The sequence below is a fragment of the Epinephelus fuscoguttatus genome, linkage group LG11 (genome assembly GCF_011397635.1).
Source record: "Epinephelus fuscoguttatus linkage group LG11, E.fuscoguttatus.final_Chr_v1".
Taxonomy (NCBI): domain Eukaryota; kingdom Metazoa; phylum Chordata; class Actinopteri; order Perciformes; family Serranidae; genus Epinephelus; species Epinephelus fuscoguttatus.
This window is the reverse complement of record NC_064762.1, coordinates 23,713,304-23,731,176: the sequence shown is the minus strand read 5'-3', so window position 1 is coordinate 23,731,176 and position 17,873 is coordinate 23,713,304. Positions and strand designations below refer to the sequence as shown.

At 39.5% G+C, this 17,873-nt stretch overlaps 1 protein-coding gene across 1 annotated transcript in view; it reads left to right on the top strand.

Annotated features, from left to right (window-relative positions):
• The window catches only part of ptprk (protein tyrosine phosphatase receptor type K), a 160,313-nt gene that overhangs the window by 91,765 nt on the left and 50,675 nt on the right, over window positions 1-17,873 (top strand). The window contains exons 10-11 of the mRNA XM_049589242.1: window positions 4,816-4,928; window positions 8,706-8,886. Of these exons, the coding sequence (XP_049445199.1) occupies window positions 4,816-4,928; window positions 8,706-8,886 (294 nt within the window). The remainder of the gene's footprint in view (window positions 1-4,815; window positions 4,929-8,705; window positions 8,887-17,873) is intronic.

Here is a 17,873-nt window from a genome sequence, read left to right as displayed (position 1 = left end):
TTTTCTTATTGTTTGTTCACTACACCATAAATCTTAAATGGAGTTCTCTTTTAACTTCTAATATCAGTGAAGAAAGTGAGTGACAGTGAAAACAAATTAATCACGCAGACGGGTTAGGTCAGACAACGACACACACACACACACACACACACACACACACACACACACACGCACACACACACATTTGAAGTCTTCCCACTGTTGATTTGTTTTGTTATTATCATTTACATTTGACCCACAAAAATGAGAAATGATGAGAGGGTTCACACGTGATTAATAATAAAACAGACGATGACAAAAACCCATCGCAAAACAACGCCATTGATGATTTGTTAGATTTTTTTTAGGTCAACTGTACAAATGACAACTGATGGAACAAAAAAAATAATAATAAAAGAAGAAAAAAATCAAACGCGTGAACCCGTTCCAGCTCTTGTTTCCTCTGGAGTCACATGATGACCCACTTCCATTATTTAGTGTTTTATGTGTATTATTTATCCTTTAGATATTCAATAGGTTTTAAAGTAACACACAAACATGTATTCAAGTCAACACACAGGCTGCAAGCAGACTAACCCACGGTTTTGTTTGCATGAATAAATTTCTCTTTGTGACTTTTTCGCTTTATTTCTTCATTTGTTTGTTTGTTAATCATCAAGTTGTTTACTTTGTTTATTTGATGGCCTTGCGAGCTGACATGTTGTTGACGTTGTTGGTTTTCTGAAGTCACTTCAACATTCATTATCTGGATTCAACTCTGTCTGCGTGTGTGTTTGTGTGTGTGTGTGTGTGTGTGTTTCTGTGTTTGCATGTGCTGTCAAACTACAGTGTTTCATCTGTTGCAAAAAAGACACTTCCCAGCCTGCACTTCTCTGACAGCCATACTCAACACACACACACACACACACACAAAAATGCAAGCACAAACACACACAAAGAGGAAAAGAGATGACAGCAAAGCAAAATATAGTTATTAAAGGAACAGCATGCGCAGTAACACACATGCATTCACATATAATTTAGATAATTCTTTGATATGATATGATTGAAGCTGGATTGCAAAAAAAATTACATTTTTCCATATCTTCATACAGATAGCAATATCGCCTGGTGGTGGGTTTGAGAATGTGGCTGAGAGAGATAAAATCCGTATGAATTACTGTATGTGAGATAGACCTCAGTATATGTGTGTGCGTGTGTGTGTGTGGAGTGTTTGCGATTATAATTCATGTGACGATGTGTGTGTGTGTGTGTGTGTGTGTGTGTGTGTGTGTGTGTCAAGTAGATAAATCTTTGATGCAGCGTGTTTTAAGGTTGTGTGTGTTGTGTTTTCGACTTGTCAATCACAGATGCGTGACAGATAGCTCTGATCTAACTGACTGGCCCTGAACCATCACACATCCATCACATTTACGTGCAAGTACACACACACACGGTGTTTATTTGCAGAGAGCATCAGAGGACGTGGTACACAGCTGAATTACAAGACATATGGCGAATGAAAACTACAGTGTATGCAATCAAATTATGTAATTCTAAAAAAAAGCCAGTGCTTATTCCGTCATTTTTATCGTTTGGGTTACACATGTAGAATATTCTAATGGCACCTTTTATGAAATACAGTCACGTCCAAGTATGTAAAGATGATTATCCCTGCTAAATCTATACCAATCAAAAATGAGGAGTAGTTCATGTAAAGAGAAGCAGACAAATTAAAAAAGACTCGGAAAACTTGACTTTACACTGGGATACACACACCAAATGACAGTCATGATCAGAACCCTTGATCCCAAAGGTAAAATGCGCAAATCTATATGTATACGCGGCCCCTTTAGATATACACCCCAGTAGGCTTGGGTGGTATCTATTTTTTCATACCTTCATACCTCACTGGAATGTATTGGGGTGTACAGTGTATAAACATATTTATGTGTGGCGCATTTGTGTGGCTGACTCACATGAACAACATTGTTTTAATGGGAGGCACCTCACGTGAGGTTTTCCAGACTCGGGAGCGATTATGTATTTCATCTGGCCAGGGGATGCCTCGGGATCCCTCAGGAGGAGCTGAGGAGAGGGACATCTGGAGTACTTTGCTCAGCCTGCTGCTGTCGTGACCTAGCCCCGGACAAGTGGATGAAAATGGATAGATGGATGCAATATTATTGTAACTAAGACATTCACTAAAATTTTTTCTTTCATGTAGAAAGTTTTTTCTTTCTACCTGGATAGATTATCACCTACGATGCTATTACCATTAGTCTCACTTTAGCATTTCCTAGTTGTACACAGAGTTGAGCAGAAAGTCTCTAATGCTGCAGCTTGACCGGCTGTCTTGATGTGAGCAGCATTTAAATTTTTGAATTGTCATGCCCTTTTGTTGGGCCGCTAGCTTCGTCCGCATAGTAGGTATCCAAGCATGGTGTGTAAAGTGAATCACTTGCTTCCCATACACAATGAATGAGAGCGAATTTCTGGTCATGTATAGTAAGGCTGCACTGTAATGAATAAACTCACAAAATGACAAAACAGATATTTTTACCTGCATTTCACGATACTAAACAGAGAAATACAATTGTACATCTTTTAAATTCAAATTTCTCTTTGACTCTACGAAGACTTTTTACTTATTTACTCGCTGTAAAACACACTTCATTTAAACTCAACAGAGACAAAATAAAACTTACCAACAATGTCTTAGTTAGTCATGTTAGTCATCTGGTTAGTTAGTCTTACTCTGGTTTGGTTGAAATAAATCCTTAATTCACCAAGTTAGACTTGAAAATATGTTGTTTTCCCAGTGGTTTGTCTGTGCTGTTTCGGCTGTTTACAGTCCTATAACGTTATCCCCACTACTCTCAGTCACCGTGTCTACCAGCTCAGCATTCCTCAATATTTAGGTTTCAGTTGTCAATTGTTTGGAGAAATCACGTGCAGTAAATAAATGGTGCCATTGTATGTGTCTGCAACCCAAACTCATTTCACAGTCATCGCATTCGACTCGTCGCGCTTGGGCAGTGACTTCCGGCGACAGACACCGTCAAAAAAAAGCCATCCTTCATGTTGGCATGATATGAGGCCAGTCACTGTTACTGTTTAGTGGCGTACAGTGGCATCAGTGGGAAATGTGGCCGGACAATAACATAAGTTAACCACTGACTTTCACCAGGGTTCGTGTGTGTTCACCGTTTGAATGTAAAGGCAAACCGTCTTGTTTTCTTCTAAAACTAACCACGTGCTTTTGTTGCCTAAACCTAACCACATGCGTAGAGGATTTCTTAAAACTTAGTGCGGTTTTATGTTGTGACAAAGCTGTAGTACACTTTTGGTTAGGTTTAGCCACCAAACATACCTGGTGATGTTAAGCAAAAAAATCATGTACTGGCTTTTGGCTTATTTGTCACCACAAACACCCACTTTTCTTGTTTGTTTGTCTTGAACAGTGATCTGCAGCTTGGCAGGCATCTCTTCAAAGTCTAATGCCATCCACCACCCCCTCCTCCAACCAATGAGAAACTTAGCTCATATGTTCAAATGTTCATGTGATGCATATGAATCATACCAATGAAACATATCCATGGTTCACAGAAATGTACGTCATCATTTCAATCTGGCAACCGGGCTGCAATCTGACGAGGTCGGGCTGAGTAACATTTTTGTTGCTTTTGACATGACACAAGTCACTTTGGGCAAAAGCAGTCAACCTATCATGTTATCGTCCTCTGTTTGTGTACTGATTGACCTTATGTAGCAGAAATCGCTCTCTAATAACATTAGATGATGAAACTAATGAGAAAATTTTATTAGAGGATTTATTTTAATGCTTCAATAAGTGTTAAAATCTATCACAGATGCAGCCTGTGAGAGAAGAAACACTCTTCCCCCCTCATTTCATTACTTTTAGATTCAGCTCTTATACAAGATGCAAAGTGTCACATTAGCATTGTGGCTCTTTCCAGAAATATCTATTTTTTGAATTAGGCTGTAAGGAACATTTACATAGCAGACACCTGTGTCTGAAAGACAAAAGTGCTCTCCTTAAACAGATAGATGAAGCCGGCAAATTTACATATCCCATGTGTGAAAAGGGCTCAAAGTATCGGCCACTACGGTAGACGCTTTCTGAAGCTGCTTTCCTTACAGTTTCTTGTTTTGAAGGTGGAATGCTTTTGATGTGAAGCAGCTGCAAAAGGCATGTTTGCATCAATATTAAGTTCATTATAACTCCCACAACACACAGCAAAGGGAATGTCAATGCGGGAAACAACTTGGCTACTAGTTTAGATGAAAGTTACTGTATAAATCTTGTTACGTGAAGTGTCTTTGAGTATTTAAAACAGGGCTCTATGAATAAAATGTAGTATTAAGATAAGTTTAGTAAGAACAGGAATACAGGAATGAAACAAAACTCCAAACAACATCAGCAACTGAGAACTAAAAGACAATGGGTTTCAAAATAGTGCTTATTCTCTGGTCTCTTGCATGACCACAGATGATGCGCTAATTAGTTCACCATTACATTCACATTCACACATTTCTGTTGTCACAATATTGCAGGTCAGTGCAATTTCCACTTGTGAGGGTGTCCCTAATAATCTGTGCCATTAGTATAGTTATGATAGTTTATTGGAAGTGTGTTTAAAATGATAATTTGAGTTCACAAAGATCACATTAGCTGTTACACTAACGAGGTTTTATGCCACAGGGACTGCCCTCTTCTGTTTTGCTGTGGCCCATTTTCAGTGTGTTTCATTCATCTCCTGAGACTCTTTGAAACCTTCTTTTATGATCTTGTTCATTGTTTTCTCTCCTCAGAGCCTCCGCACCCCATTGCCCCACCCCAACTGCTAGGCGTCGGCCCCACATATCTGCTCATTCAGCTGAATGCTAACTCCATATTTGGTGATGGACCTATTATACTGAAAGAGGTATGTTCAGCATGAGATGTATGTTTTCTAAGCAATAACTTGTGTGTTACAACATTGTATGAAGCCACTGTAAATCATGTTGAATAAACTTTTATTTTGCATGAGTGGCAATAAATGACCATAACAGTTAGCACTGATCCTTTAACGGGAATGCAGGAAAATGGAATGACTTCTAATGACATATGCCAAAGGAATAGCTGTATGTTTTGTGTATATATATATATATATATATATATATATATATATATATATATATATATATATATATGTATATATATATATATATATATACACAGTGCAGGCCAAAAGTTTGGACACACCTTCTCATTCAATGCGTTTTCTTTATTTTCATGACTATTTACATTGTAGATTCTCACTGAAGGCATCAAAACTATGAATGAACACATGTGGAGTTATGTACTTAACAAAAAAGGTGAAATAACTGAAAACATGTTTTATATTCTAGTTTCTTCAAAATAGCCACCCTTTGCTCTGATTACTGCTTTGCACACTCTTGGCATTCTCTCCATGAGCTTCAAGAGGTAGTCACCTGAAATGGTTTTCCAACAGTCTTGAAGGAGTTCCCAGAGGTGTTTAGCACTTGTTGGCCCTTTGCCTTCACTCTGCGGTCCAGCTCACCCCAAACCATCTCGATTGGGTTCAGGTCCGGTGACTGTGGAGGCCAGGTCATCTGCCAGCACTCCATCACTCTCCTTCTTGGTCAAATAGCCCTTACACAGCCTGGAGGTGTGTTTGGGGTCATTGTCCTGTTGAAAATAAATGATGGTCCAACTAAACGCAAACCGGATGGGATGGCATGTCGCTGCAGGATGCTGTGGTAGCCATGCTGGTTCAGTGTGCCTTCAGTTTTGAATAAATCCCCAACAGTGTCACCAGCAAAACACCCCCACACCATCACACCTCCTCCTCCATGCTTCACAGTGGGAACCAGGCATGTGGAATCCATCCGTTCACCTTTTCTGCGTCTCACAAAGACACGGCGGTTGGAACCAAAGATCTCAAATTTGGACTCATCAGACCAAAGCACAGATTTCCACTGGTCTAATGTCCATTCCTTGTGTTTCTTGGCCCAAACAAATCTCTTCTGCTTGTTGCCTCTCTCCTTAGCAGTGGTTTCCTAGCAGCTATTTGACCATGAAGGCCTGATTGGCGCAGTCTCCTCTTAACAGTTGTTCTAGAGATGGGTCTGCTGCTAGAACTCTGTGTGGCATTCATCTGGTCTCTGATCTGAGCTGCTGTTAACTTGCCATTTCTGAGGCTGGTGACTCGGATGAACTTATTCTCAGAAGCAGAGGTGACTCTTGGTCTTCCTTTCCTGGGTCGGTCCTCATGTGTGCCAGTTTCGTTGTAGCGCTTGATGGTTTTTGCGACTCCACTTGGGGACACATTTAAAGTTTTTGCACTTTTCCGGACTGACTGACCTTCATTTCTTAAAGTAATGATGGCCACTCGTTTTTCTTTAGTTAGCTGATTGGTTCTTGCCATAATATGAATTTTAACAGTTGTCCAATAGGGCTGTCGGCTGTGTATTAACCTGACTTCTGCACAACACAACTGATGGTCCCAACCCCATTGATAAAGCAAGAAATTCCACTAATTAACCCTGATAAGGCACACCTGTGAAGTGGAAACCATTTCAGGTGACTACCTCTTGAAGCTCATGGAGAGAATGCCAAGAGTGTGCAAAGCAGTAATCAGAGCAAAGGGTGGCTATTTTGAAGAAACTAGAATATAAAACATGTTTTCAGTTATTTCACCTTTTTTTGTTAAGTACATAACTCCACATGTGTTCATTCATAGTTTTGATGCCTTCAGTGAGAATCTACAATGTAAATAGTCATGAAAATAAAGAAAACGCATTGAATGAGAAGGTGTGTCCAAACTTTTGGCCTGTACTGTATGTATATGTGTATGTGTATGTATGTATATATATATATATGTATATGTATGTGTATATATATATATATATATATATATATATATATGTGTGTATATATATATATATATATATATATATATATATGTGTGTATATATATATATATATATATATATATATATATATATTATATTATATTGGGGGCAGCAGTAGCTCAGTCCATAGGGACTTGGGTTGGGAACCGGAGGGTTGCCTGTTCAAGTCCCCGTCTGGACCAAAATATGGCCCACTCTGACATCTCTCCACTTTGTGCATGTATAGGTCCAGTTTGTGCGTGTGTGTTTGGACCTGTGTGTAATTGACAAACAGAGTGAAAAATTGAATTTCCCCTCGGGGATTAATAAAGTATGTAAAATTAAAAATTAAATTAAAATTAAAAATATTTACCATTTCTAGTAGTGGGAAGTATGTTTTTGCATATGCTTTTGCTGTGTTAAAATGGGGTCATATTCGCAAGAACTGACCGTATTAACGCCCCCCGATGTGGTACTTCATGACTTCGTTTACATGACTTCCCACTTAGTAAACACCAGTTCCATTTGAACTCTGCATCTTAGCACCAGCCACCAGCAAAATGCTAGTAAAATAATAAAGTGGCTACTAGATTTGCTTCAGTCACCGGCTCAAAACACAATGGTAATCTCTTGACTATTGACTGTTTTGAAATCCATTAACCACAAGACGGGTTGGCAAAAAAGTTAATTTCGAGCCTTGGTGGTTAGCTTAGCACAAATGCTAGAAGCACGGGGAAACAGCTAGCCTGGCTTCTACCAAAGTTAATGTATGTGCAAATTAAACAAATGAGTTATAACATGTTAAGTAGTCAAATTCAGAGGTTCATGTGGTTGTTGGAATTTTTTTTTTACTTTGAATGGAGCCAAGCAAGTTGTTACGCCCTATTTCTAGGTTTTTACTAAGCTTGTTAAGTGTTATTGATTTCCTCTGCTTACGCTTGCCAAGAAGTGTCTTCATGTGATCCTGATGTGTGGGTTTCCGGTGTTTTTCATGACTAGTTAACTAGTCATAACTAGTTAAATGCGTGGTTCAGCATTTTGGGAAATAAATGTAGTTGAGATTAGAAACAGTAAATAAGCTACCGTAGCCAGTTAGCTTAACATAGCACAAGGTCTGGAAACAGCTAGCCTTGCTTTTTTCAAAGTAAGTCTATGTACAGATTGAACAAATGAGATATAACATTTTAATTAGTCAAATTTATGGTGCAGGTAGGTGCCTGATTTTTAATTATTATCTATTTTTTTTACTTTCAATGGAGCTAAGCTAGCTGTTACGTTGTTTCCAGTCTTTATGCCAAGCTAAGCTAAGCTAAGCTAATTGTCTCCAGGTTTGAGCCTTATATTCACTATACAGACATGTGAGTGATATTGATTTTCTCTTCTTACACTTGCCAACAAAGATATTTGCAAACTCTCAAACTACTTCTAACTATTTAGCCTAACTTGTGGCAGAGAATTAGATGATAGATTGCTTTACAGTAAATGTTAAGCTATCGTAGCCTAGCTTAGCCTAGCACAACGACTGGAGACCAGAGGAAACAGCTAGCCTGGCACTATTCTATGATAATCTTGTTAACTAATCTGTACAGAAAAAAACCCGAAGTGTAAAAATGACAGTTACGTTCTGGATCTTTTCTTGGCTGGGGTCTGTAAATTCCTGGAGTCTCTCAAGGAGGTTAAAAGGAAGTCTGCATCATATCATTGGGGTGCAACACGCACACATTTGTAGTTTGACATTTACTGTCTGTTGATACTGAGCATAAAGATTAATACTGAATATGTAATACTTGATTTTTCTGCTTTAGGTTGAGTACCGCATGACATCAGGCAGCTGGACGGAGACTCATGCCGTGAACTCTCCCAACTACAAGTTATGGCATCTTGACCCGGACACGGAGTACGAGATCCGAGTGTTACTGACCAGACCAGGAGAGGGTGGGACAGGCAAACCTGGACCACCACTCATTACCCGGACCAAATGTGCAGGTAGGACATATTACTGTACAAGTATTAAAAACTGATCAATTTTGTGATCACCAGAAGGAAAACAACCATCAACAAGAGCAAAAATAAATTAATCACTCTTAATATCAGCTGTAATCTTCAGTTCTTAGAAGTTTTCCATTAAGCAACTGAATATTTAAACTATTTTCTTCTCACTTTACTTGTAATAAATTCCATGAATGTAGATCATAAACATAAATGTCTACCTAGAACTTGATAAACTGCAAGACAAAGGTACCTAACTTGACTTTAGCTGGGTCTGTGTGTGCACCCAGCTTTTTCTGCCTGTCTGATTATCTATCGATCAGTCCATCTACTGTTGTTCTTTTTTGGTCTTGGTATCTATATTTTAGTTGTTGGAGTGATATTTATACTATGAGCAGGCAGGGAGAGGGGCGGAGAGGTGTAGTGAGGGATAGAATTGGAGAAGAAAGGAGGGGAGAGCCTGAGTCAGTCCGTGGTTGCTCAGTGATCTGAGAGAAAGAGTGATTAAAATACTGGAGGCTCTCTCCACCTTTCTCTCGTTTTATCAGGCTTTTTCTTTCCTTCTCTCTCATTCCTGCTTTCCTGCTGCCACTCGTCCTTTCTCTCATATCTCCCATTCCTCCCTCTATATATCTCTCTTCCTACTTCGTTCCTTGTCGCTGCCCCCACCCCCCCACCCCCCCCACTCCTTCTTCATTGCTTCTCTCTCCCCATCTCTTTCTCTCTCTGTGGATCAATAGACGGAGGGCAGAAACACTGTCTGACATTTGTAGAAATAAACGACTGAAATATAAACACAGCTAGCCTGGGGGAGAGAGACGGAGCGAGTGAGGGAGGGTTGATATGCGAAAGAAAGAGACAGAAAGAAAAGCAGTAAGCTTGAATGAGAAACAGAATCAAGGAGTGATGGAGAGATGATGAAAAACAATAAGGCTGGAAAAGAAAGAGGGGAGAGAATAGGAGCGGTGCGGAGAGAGAGAGGGCGCGAGAGGCGAGAGAATGATGAAACTGGAGGATGAAAATGAAAGAGAGATGAAAACTCATAACCACGGGGCCTGACTGATGTCTGCCAACCTGAGTGTGTATGTGTGAATGAATCTGTATGTGCGTGTGTGTGTTTATTGACAAAGAGGAAGTCATAGACTTGTTCAGGCGACTCGTGTATTGAACAGTTTCCTGTTTGACAGGAAAAGGAAATTAATCTTCCTCTCCTCACTCACACGGGAACACATTTGAGTTAAAGACGATAACTCATTGTAATCCACATAATGTGTTGATATCAGACCAAAGCAGGAAAATAGGGTTATGAGTTTAGAGAATTGCATCAAGTCATTATGTCTATCTGAATAATTTTTGTCCACTGACTAGACAGTGAAGAGACAAAATCTTCAGTCTTCTTCAGAGGGATTTCTACTCTAATGCATTTCAGACTCTACCACTGAACAATTCGCCTAATAGACATGTTATCTAGTGTTATATTCAGTTTTAAATATATATTTGTAAAGGAAATGCAAAAACGTTGCTATTTAGGATGAGACTAAATATCATGAGAGGTATTATATTATCACCATAATTCACAATGCAGTATTAGTGCGATTTTAAAGGTGTTGCGATATGCATGAGTATTGAGATAAAATATATTGTGATATATTGTGATTTATTACCTTTTTTCAACTGTAAATTATGTCGCCAAACAAAAACTTAAAAAAAAATAGATAAAACAAAAATAAAGTTTTTAGTCTGCTCCTCTCACTTCAGTCATTTTATTGCAGCAAAATGTATCTAGTTAACTGAAAAGGTAACCGATTATATCACTCTAATAGGCAACCAAATGTTTATATTTGTAACATTAATAATTTATGGAATAAATTTTGATACTTGGCATCTGTGTAATGATACGATATTGCCACAAAAAAATGTCACAATGCTATGCTGTATAGATTTTTTTCCCACCTCTAATAAGAGGCCACAACAAAAAAATTGGCTCACAGCCGAGCGCCATCGCTGTTGGTTATAGCTGAGTGCAGTAACCTTCTGGATTCTCTGATGGTTGCGTATAACGTGTTTTTGGAGCCAGATATAACAAGTCGACGTCAGCTTGTCACAGCAGCAAAACCACAGGTGAAATTGATAACATTAACGATGGCTCAGTTCCATTAAGAATGCCAGCAAACTGTTCCAGTGAGCCAGCATGCATGATACCAGCACCTCCCCTGAATGAAATGCAGCTATCATTAATGCCATTAAATACACCTATGCTTTCCTGCTACGACATGTCAAAATGTCTGCCGTGAAAAAGGTCTATGTTGAGCCGTCGGTGAGCATTTGGTGCCATAGCACAAGCACAACTTTTTGGTGGAGACAGTCAGCCCTGGTTGCCACTAGTTCTTCATGTTGGTTTGGTGTGTCTGGGCCCTTTGAGAGGCTGGTAGGCAGATTTTGTTACCTTAGTTAAGAGTCAGGCTGGCTGTTTCTAGTCTTTATGCTAAGATAATGTATCCAGATGCTGGTTTTATAACTCAAATAACAATCAGCAAGAAAGTTAAAATGTGCATTTCCCTCAATGTCAAACCTTTCTTTAAAAAATAAAACTTTTTTTAACCTCATATAAGTGTAAAAACATAGTTCTACATTGACTAATTTACATTAATTAGAGCACATGAAGTCCAAGTTCTGGAAACAATACTATTCAAATTGGACACAATTCCTTAAATAAAATGACTATTCAACATAGGTAGACATAACTAGATATTAAAATAAAATAAATAATAATAAGCCTGCATCATACTTTCTGCATCCACAAATGTACGCTTTGGTCCGTGTGACATAAATGTCATTATCCGCCCAAGTCTGCGAGGGTCCACTCCAATGTGGACGTCCACGTGCAGCCCAAAATTTATGACCGTTTGGACTGTACATATAGCAAGTGCTAGAGTTACAAAACATTATCTTGTATTCCAAACTCCAGTCCCTGGTCATATTTGAGCAGTCACACTTTATATTTCACTTTTTGTGTTTTTCATGTTGGATTTCATCTCTTCTTGCTGTTCTGAGGTCGCCAATATCTCTCCTAATGCTACTTCCTCTTCTTGACCCTCAGTTTTAGTATGAATGGAGCGGCGTGTGTGTGTCCACCAATGGCGTCCACGCAAAGAATGCTTAGCCTTTACTGGGATGTTCTTGTTGTGACTTTATTATTATTGTAGTGATATCTTCCCACCTGTTGTTCTCTCTTTGTTTTCAGTGTGATTAAGGTCATTCAACCTCACACACATACACAAACACACTTGTATTGACATAAATATATTAGCTCTCACACAAACACACACACTCGGAGATGGAGTTTTGTGTGTTTGTGTTTGTTGAGACATACACACACACGGGGCAGAAATGTTATTTAAATGGTAATGATTCCTTTGCTTTTTCTGTTTGGTTAGGTTTGTCTGATCCCACCACCTGTAGTTTACTGAATATTTAGCACAATGCAAAACAATGAAGACGTGCACACACACACTCACACAGAAGGATGTGTGAACAGACACCAGGCATAAACCCAAGCATGTCACAACACAAAACACTGTTTAATTAAAAACCAATAAAGTTAATAAGATACGGAGCAGAAATCACACACACTGCAGAGCAATTGATATGATAAGAGGGGGGATTTCATCTCTTCCTCTCCTCTCTTCTTCTCATCTCTTCTTCTTCTACACATTTTTTAGTTCTCTTGTATCTCTACCTTTTTCTGGTGCTCCCTCTGTCTCTCCTTTGCTCCCACTCCTCTCGATTTTTCTTCTGTGGTGATTCATTGCTCTTGTCAGAAGGGTGAAAAATAATCAACTTGAAGTGAAGAGTTAGTGAGTGTGTGTGTTGTGTGCACATGTGTGTATGTGTGTGTGAGAGAAGAAGGTGATGAAGTAGCTTTTAATCCAAATCCTGAATTTTCTGCTGAAAACCTCTTGGTCATGGCAGGTTACACACACTCACACACACAATCACACATGGACACACACTAACAGGCATGAGCACACACAGAAGAGAGACACACTAAGCGGTATCGAGATGGGGAGAAATGTACGAACACACACACACACAGTTCAGAGAGTCACAGTATTTCTCGTATGTTGCACAAACTCAGCATCACTTGGATTAATGGAAGAATGGAATCACAAAACACACATTTCCAGACACACAAGCACAGATGTTGTAGGAATCACACACAATATATCACATGTGCTTCTTTATATATGTGAAAACGCACGCACATGCACACACAGTCAGCAGTGCTACGCTTTAAGGGTCAGGCCCTTGAAATAGCTGTGAGGAGACTTACAGACACTGTACTGTCTGCTGTGTGTGTGCATGTGTGTTTGGCAGTTTGTGGCAAATTTTAATGGTTTTTCTTGGATGATTTTCTGCTTTTTATCGACCAACACATCCTCAGACAATGGTTCCTATGATATCCTACAAAAATGCACACACAACAGTTTTTATGATATCCTATGATCTAGCAATTGACTTAATGTACTCAATGTTAAGTTACGTGCTTAACGCAAAGTTACGTTAGGTTAAGGAAAAGAAACATGGTGACGACATACCATAGAATGACTCAAAGTTCACACAGTTCCAAACACCAGTCTTCCGGGGAAAGTCCTGTGTTTTGTGACCCATCCGCCACCCCAGCCTACCTCCTCACTGGAACCACTTTCTTCTTCATTCCAGTTAGTGTGTTGGTCACGTGATCGCAGCCTTCCCAAATACATAGGTTATACACCAATTACGTGGGATATGTACGAATTCTGGTTTATTAGGGATGAAAATCCTTCAACACTATAGTGTATAAATCTCAAAAAGAAAATGTGTGGGGAAGCTAAAAACTGAAAGAGCAAATTGTGACAGTTTCTCAAAAGGAAAAATAGTCCAGTAAATAAAAAATGGCCGCAATATTTGAAACTTTTAATTACAAAAAATTAAAATAATGAAGGAGAGTTAAGAGTTCTGGTCGTAAACTAAATTTGGCTTCCAGCGTTCTAATAAGAGCAAAGAGATTTTTTTCATATAGCCCATTTCATACCCTAATTCACTAAAGTGATTAAGAATCTCCACAGTATTTGAGGGATCAGTGTGATTGCGCTCCTACAGACCGGGGGAATGAGGAATAAACAACACGAAAATGCAAAATACTTGACTACTCATACCGGCAGAGCTGCAAATTTGCAACAGCTACGGGATTGACCTAGAGCAGCATCTTGCGGTCTGTCTGAGTTATGTTGTTGTATAGCTTAAGCTACTGTGTTTCATTGAGTTTACTTTTAGCAAATAGCTCTCCCTGAACTTGAGTTCCCTCTGGTAAACAGTTACGCAGCGTATATATGTCTAGAGCTTTTATTGTGAAAGGTAAGAATGGAAGGAGTGGATTTGGCATACCCAAAGGTTGAAAGGAGTAATAAAGTTTGTCGGCTTGGTTTGGACTATGGTGCCACCGTGTCGTTGTTTTATAATCCTCATAAACTTGAATTTGAATTTAAATTTTATTAGCACACATGATGTGATAAAATCAAGTATATGTAATTGAACATGGCAGGAATTGTGCAGGAGTGGTCAGAAACCAGAAGCAGCTTATTTGCACATTGGAAAAGATTATATTTTAAATGAAGATATTGAGAAACCTTTTATTGCCAAAGAAAGCTCGATAATTTGACCTGAATCGGTAAAAAATTGATGTTGCTTTTTCGCAGTATTATATTTATGTTCTTTGTAAAAGTAGCCACTCGTGGAAAAAACAACAGTTTCCAAAAAAATATATTGACCTGCAAATGAACTGCAGGGGAAAAAAACGCCCCTGGTGGGTGAAGGCCTGTGATGACGGGAGTCTTAATATGTGGTTTTGTGCATCTTGTTTGCATTTCTTTCTCATATCCTTAGGGGTTTGTTGAATGACTCTCATCTTGTTGCTTTTACCAACCAGTTTTTTTTGGACTATAAATGTATTTGAATGTTGTTACTTCATTCATTTCTTTTGCTGAGCTTGTTGATTTTTTGACAAATCCCACCACTTAACGATAGCTACACAATTTTTTTGAAACTCTAATTTCATACACTCAGAATCAAAATTCACGTAGCCTACAAGTGCAAACTGAATGAATGCTGCAGTGCAAACGTGCACCTTTCATGTGCTTAAAACCGGCCCGGAGAGAGACAGAGGCATGCAGAGAGAAAATGAGAATTAGAGACAGAATGAATAACTGGAGTTTCATTTGTCTTCCTCATGACAGTGGAAGGATTACCAGGAACTAATTGGACAGATTAACTTGGATTTAGCTGCATCTCCTGTCAACCTTTTCTGTTTTCCCCCTCCTTTCCTCTCCCCTTTTCCTTACCTCTTTTCTTCTCTGCTTTTTTAAGCTGCTTTTTCCTGCTCTGTGGTCTTTTTACTGTATATTTCTTGGCTCTTCCTAATGCTTCATGTTGAGGGACAGGTTTTTTTTTCTGCCCTTAGCGTAGTTCTATTTCATTTAGTTTCATTTCCTTTCCTTTTGTTTTACGTTCTTTAATTCCAACCTCTGGATTCAGCTGATATGAAGCTTGCCGTCCTTGGTGTTATTGTTGGTGTTTATTGGTATTGTTGTTGTTTTCAAAGCTCCATCTGTGGAGAACAAAGCCTTTTAGTTCCAACATGAATCCAGCCGTTTGTACGTCTACCGGAGGAGGGGAAAGGGACAAGGCAGCCTCTGTGGTTTACCGCTGGACCTGGTCCCGCTTGACTCTGGCCACGTTCCAAACTAGTTATCGTCTCTCCCCGTTCCTCCTCTCTGTCTCTTTCTTTCCCTCCCTCATCTTTCTCTCTCTGCCTCCTGTATCTGTCCCTCGCTCCCTCCAGCCCCAGTTTCATTTTTCCACGCATTGCTTTGTTTTCACACCTTTCTTTACTCATTTTCTGTGCTACTCTCTTTGCCCTCCTCTCTTTTGCTTTCTTTCTTTCTCCCCTCACCTTGCTCTCTACCCTCTTTCACTAAATACAGTAAATAGACGGAGATAAGCAGCGGTGCATTGTGGGTCAGAAAGGGAATGAGGTTTTAAAATGCAGGTGTATGTGTGTGTGTGAATGAGACAGGCTGCTAGTCATATATTTTGTTTTAATTCCATGTTGAAGACGGTCTCACTGTGAGGCAGTGTTAGCATCAGGAGACCCTGGAATCAATACAATTTATTACACTGCCCTAACTCTGCGAGTGTGTGTGTGTCCTAATAGCCAGGTTTATGGTGAGGATCACAGGTATTGATTTAAACAGGGAGACAGACAGCGAGGGAGGAAGAGGCCGAGACAAGTGAGGAAGAGACAGAAATAGAGGGAGAGACAGGCAGAGAAAGCAATAGGTCTTCCTCTCGCTCTATTTAAATGTCAACCATCCAATAACAGGTTGAAGCAAAAATGAAATGCTCTGACCCCTCAGCTATTAACACACACACACACACACACACACACACACACATACACACACAGTTGAGCGATAATATTTGCTCAGCAGACAATTACCTGCCCGGGTGTCTTCACAACCTCTCTTCTTCTCTGTCTTTTTTTCTGTTTTTCTCATTTTCTCTCACATGTCTGTATGTCTCGTTATTAGTGAGCTATTTACATCTAAATGACTTAGCAAACCTCAACATGTTTGTATTTCGCTTACAGCCCACTGTGTGTGTGTCTGTGTGTACAAGAGTTGTGTTTGTCCTTGACGATGCATTCTTATTATGAGAAGTTTTATTGAGACGAGCACACACACATAAACACACATCTATACGTGCTCTGCCCAGATTTAATCTTGATTCTGTCACAACCTGAAGCGCATGTGTGTGTGTATTTGGGTAATAATCTAGTGTGAGAGTGTGTGTGTGTGTGTGTGTGTGTGTGTGTGTGTGCGTGCGTGCGTGTGTGTGTGTGTGTGTGTGAGTGACAGGCAGATAATGGGTTGTCAGAAGAAGCGACAAGTTTGTGTCCTTGTGTTGTCTCCTCTGAGGGAGGAAGACCCAGAGAAAAACAGAGAGCGAGACAAGGAGGGGTTGGGGAGAGACTTGCGTCTCTATTTAAGGTGAGCTGTTTTTATTAAAAACTCCTGGAAGGACATAAGGAAGCAGGTGGGTTACAGAGTGAGAGGAGAAAGGATCAACAGGTGATGGAACAACTATCACTGGGAATGAAGTCAGTTTATGACAAGGAACAGTAAACAAAACTTTAAATTAAATTTGTTCTGGCTGTCCGGCATAGATTCCACTTTCGTCTGGGGATGTCCAGAGCCAATCTGCAAGATCAGCATCAGAGTTAATCACAGCATATTTGTCTTTGCCTGCATTGAGCCTGTTCAAACAGATGACTTTTTTTCATGATAACCTATTATGCTTTCAGCTTTCAAAAATATCAAATCATCTGTTAACTGAAAAAACTTCTCTTCAACTTGGCTCATGGTTTCCTCACTACAGTTGTGGAGTGCAACTAAATACGTTTACTCAAGTACTGTTAGAAGTTGAGGCACTCAAGCATTTTAATTTGTCACTTTATGTTTTATACTTCTACTCCACCAGATCTCAGAGGGAAATGTTGTACTTGGAACTTTACTACATTTATCTGACTTTTATCTGATTGTATAAAGAGCGCTGCAGAGATGACGCCAGCCCAGAATTTAGCATCACCCTGATTCCCTCGACAAAAAAACAATTCGATTCTTCCAAAAGCAAACAAAAGTTTATGGTACTCTCAAAATCAGCCACAACTCAGCCCTGAGCAAGAGTGATCGTTCTCTATTGACCACTCAATGGACTGTCATGTTTCTAGCTCCAGCTTTTAGTACCTGATCAGTGTGCTAGGTACCCCAACAGAGTGGTGACCAGAAATAGGGACAATAAGGAACAGTTCTATTGGTACCATCCACAACTTTTTACAGTGGAAACTGAAAAAATTCAGATTGAAATGAACTCACAGGCAGCTCTTA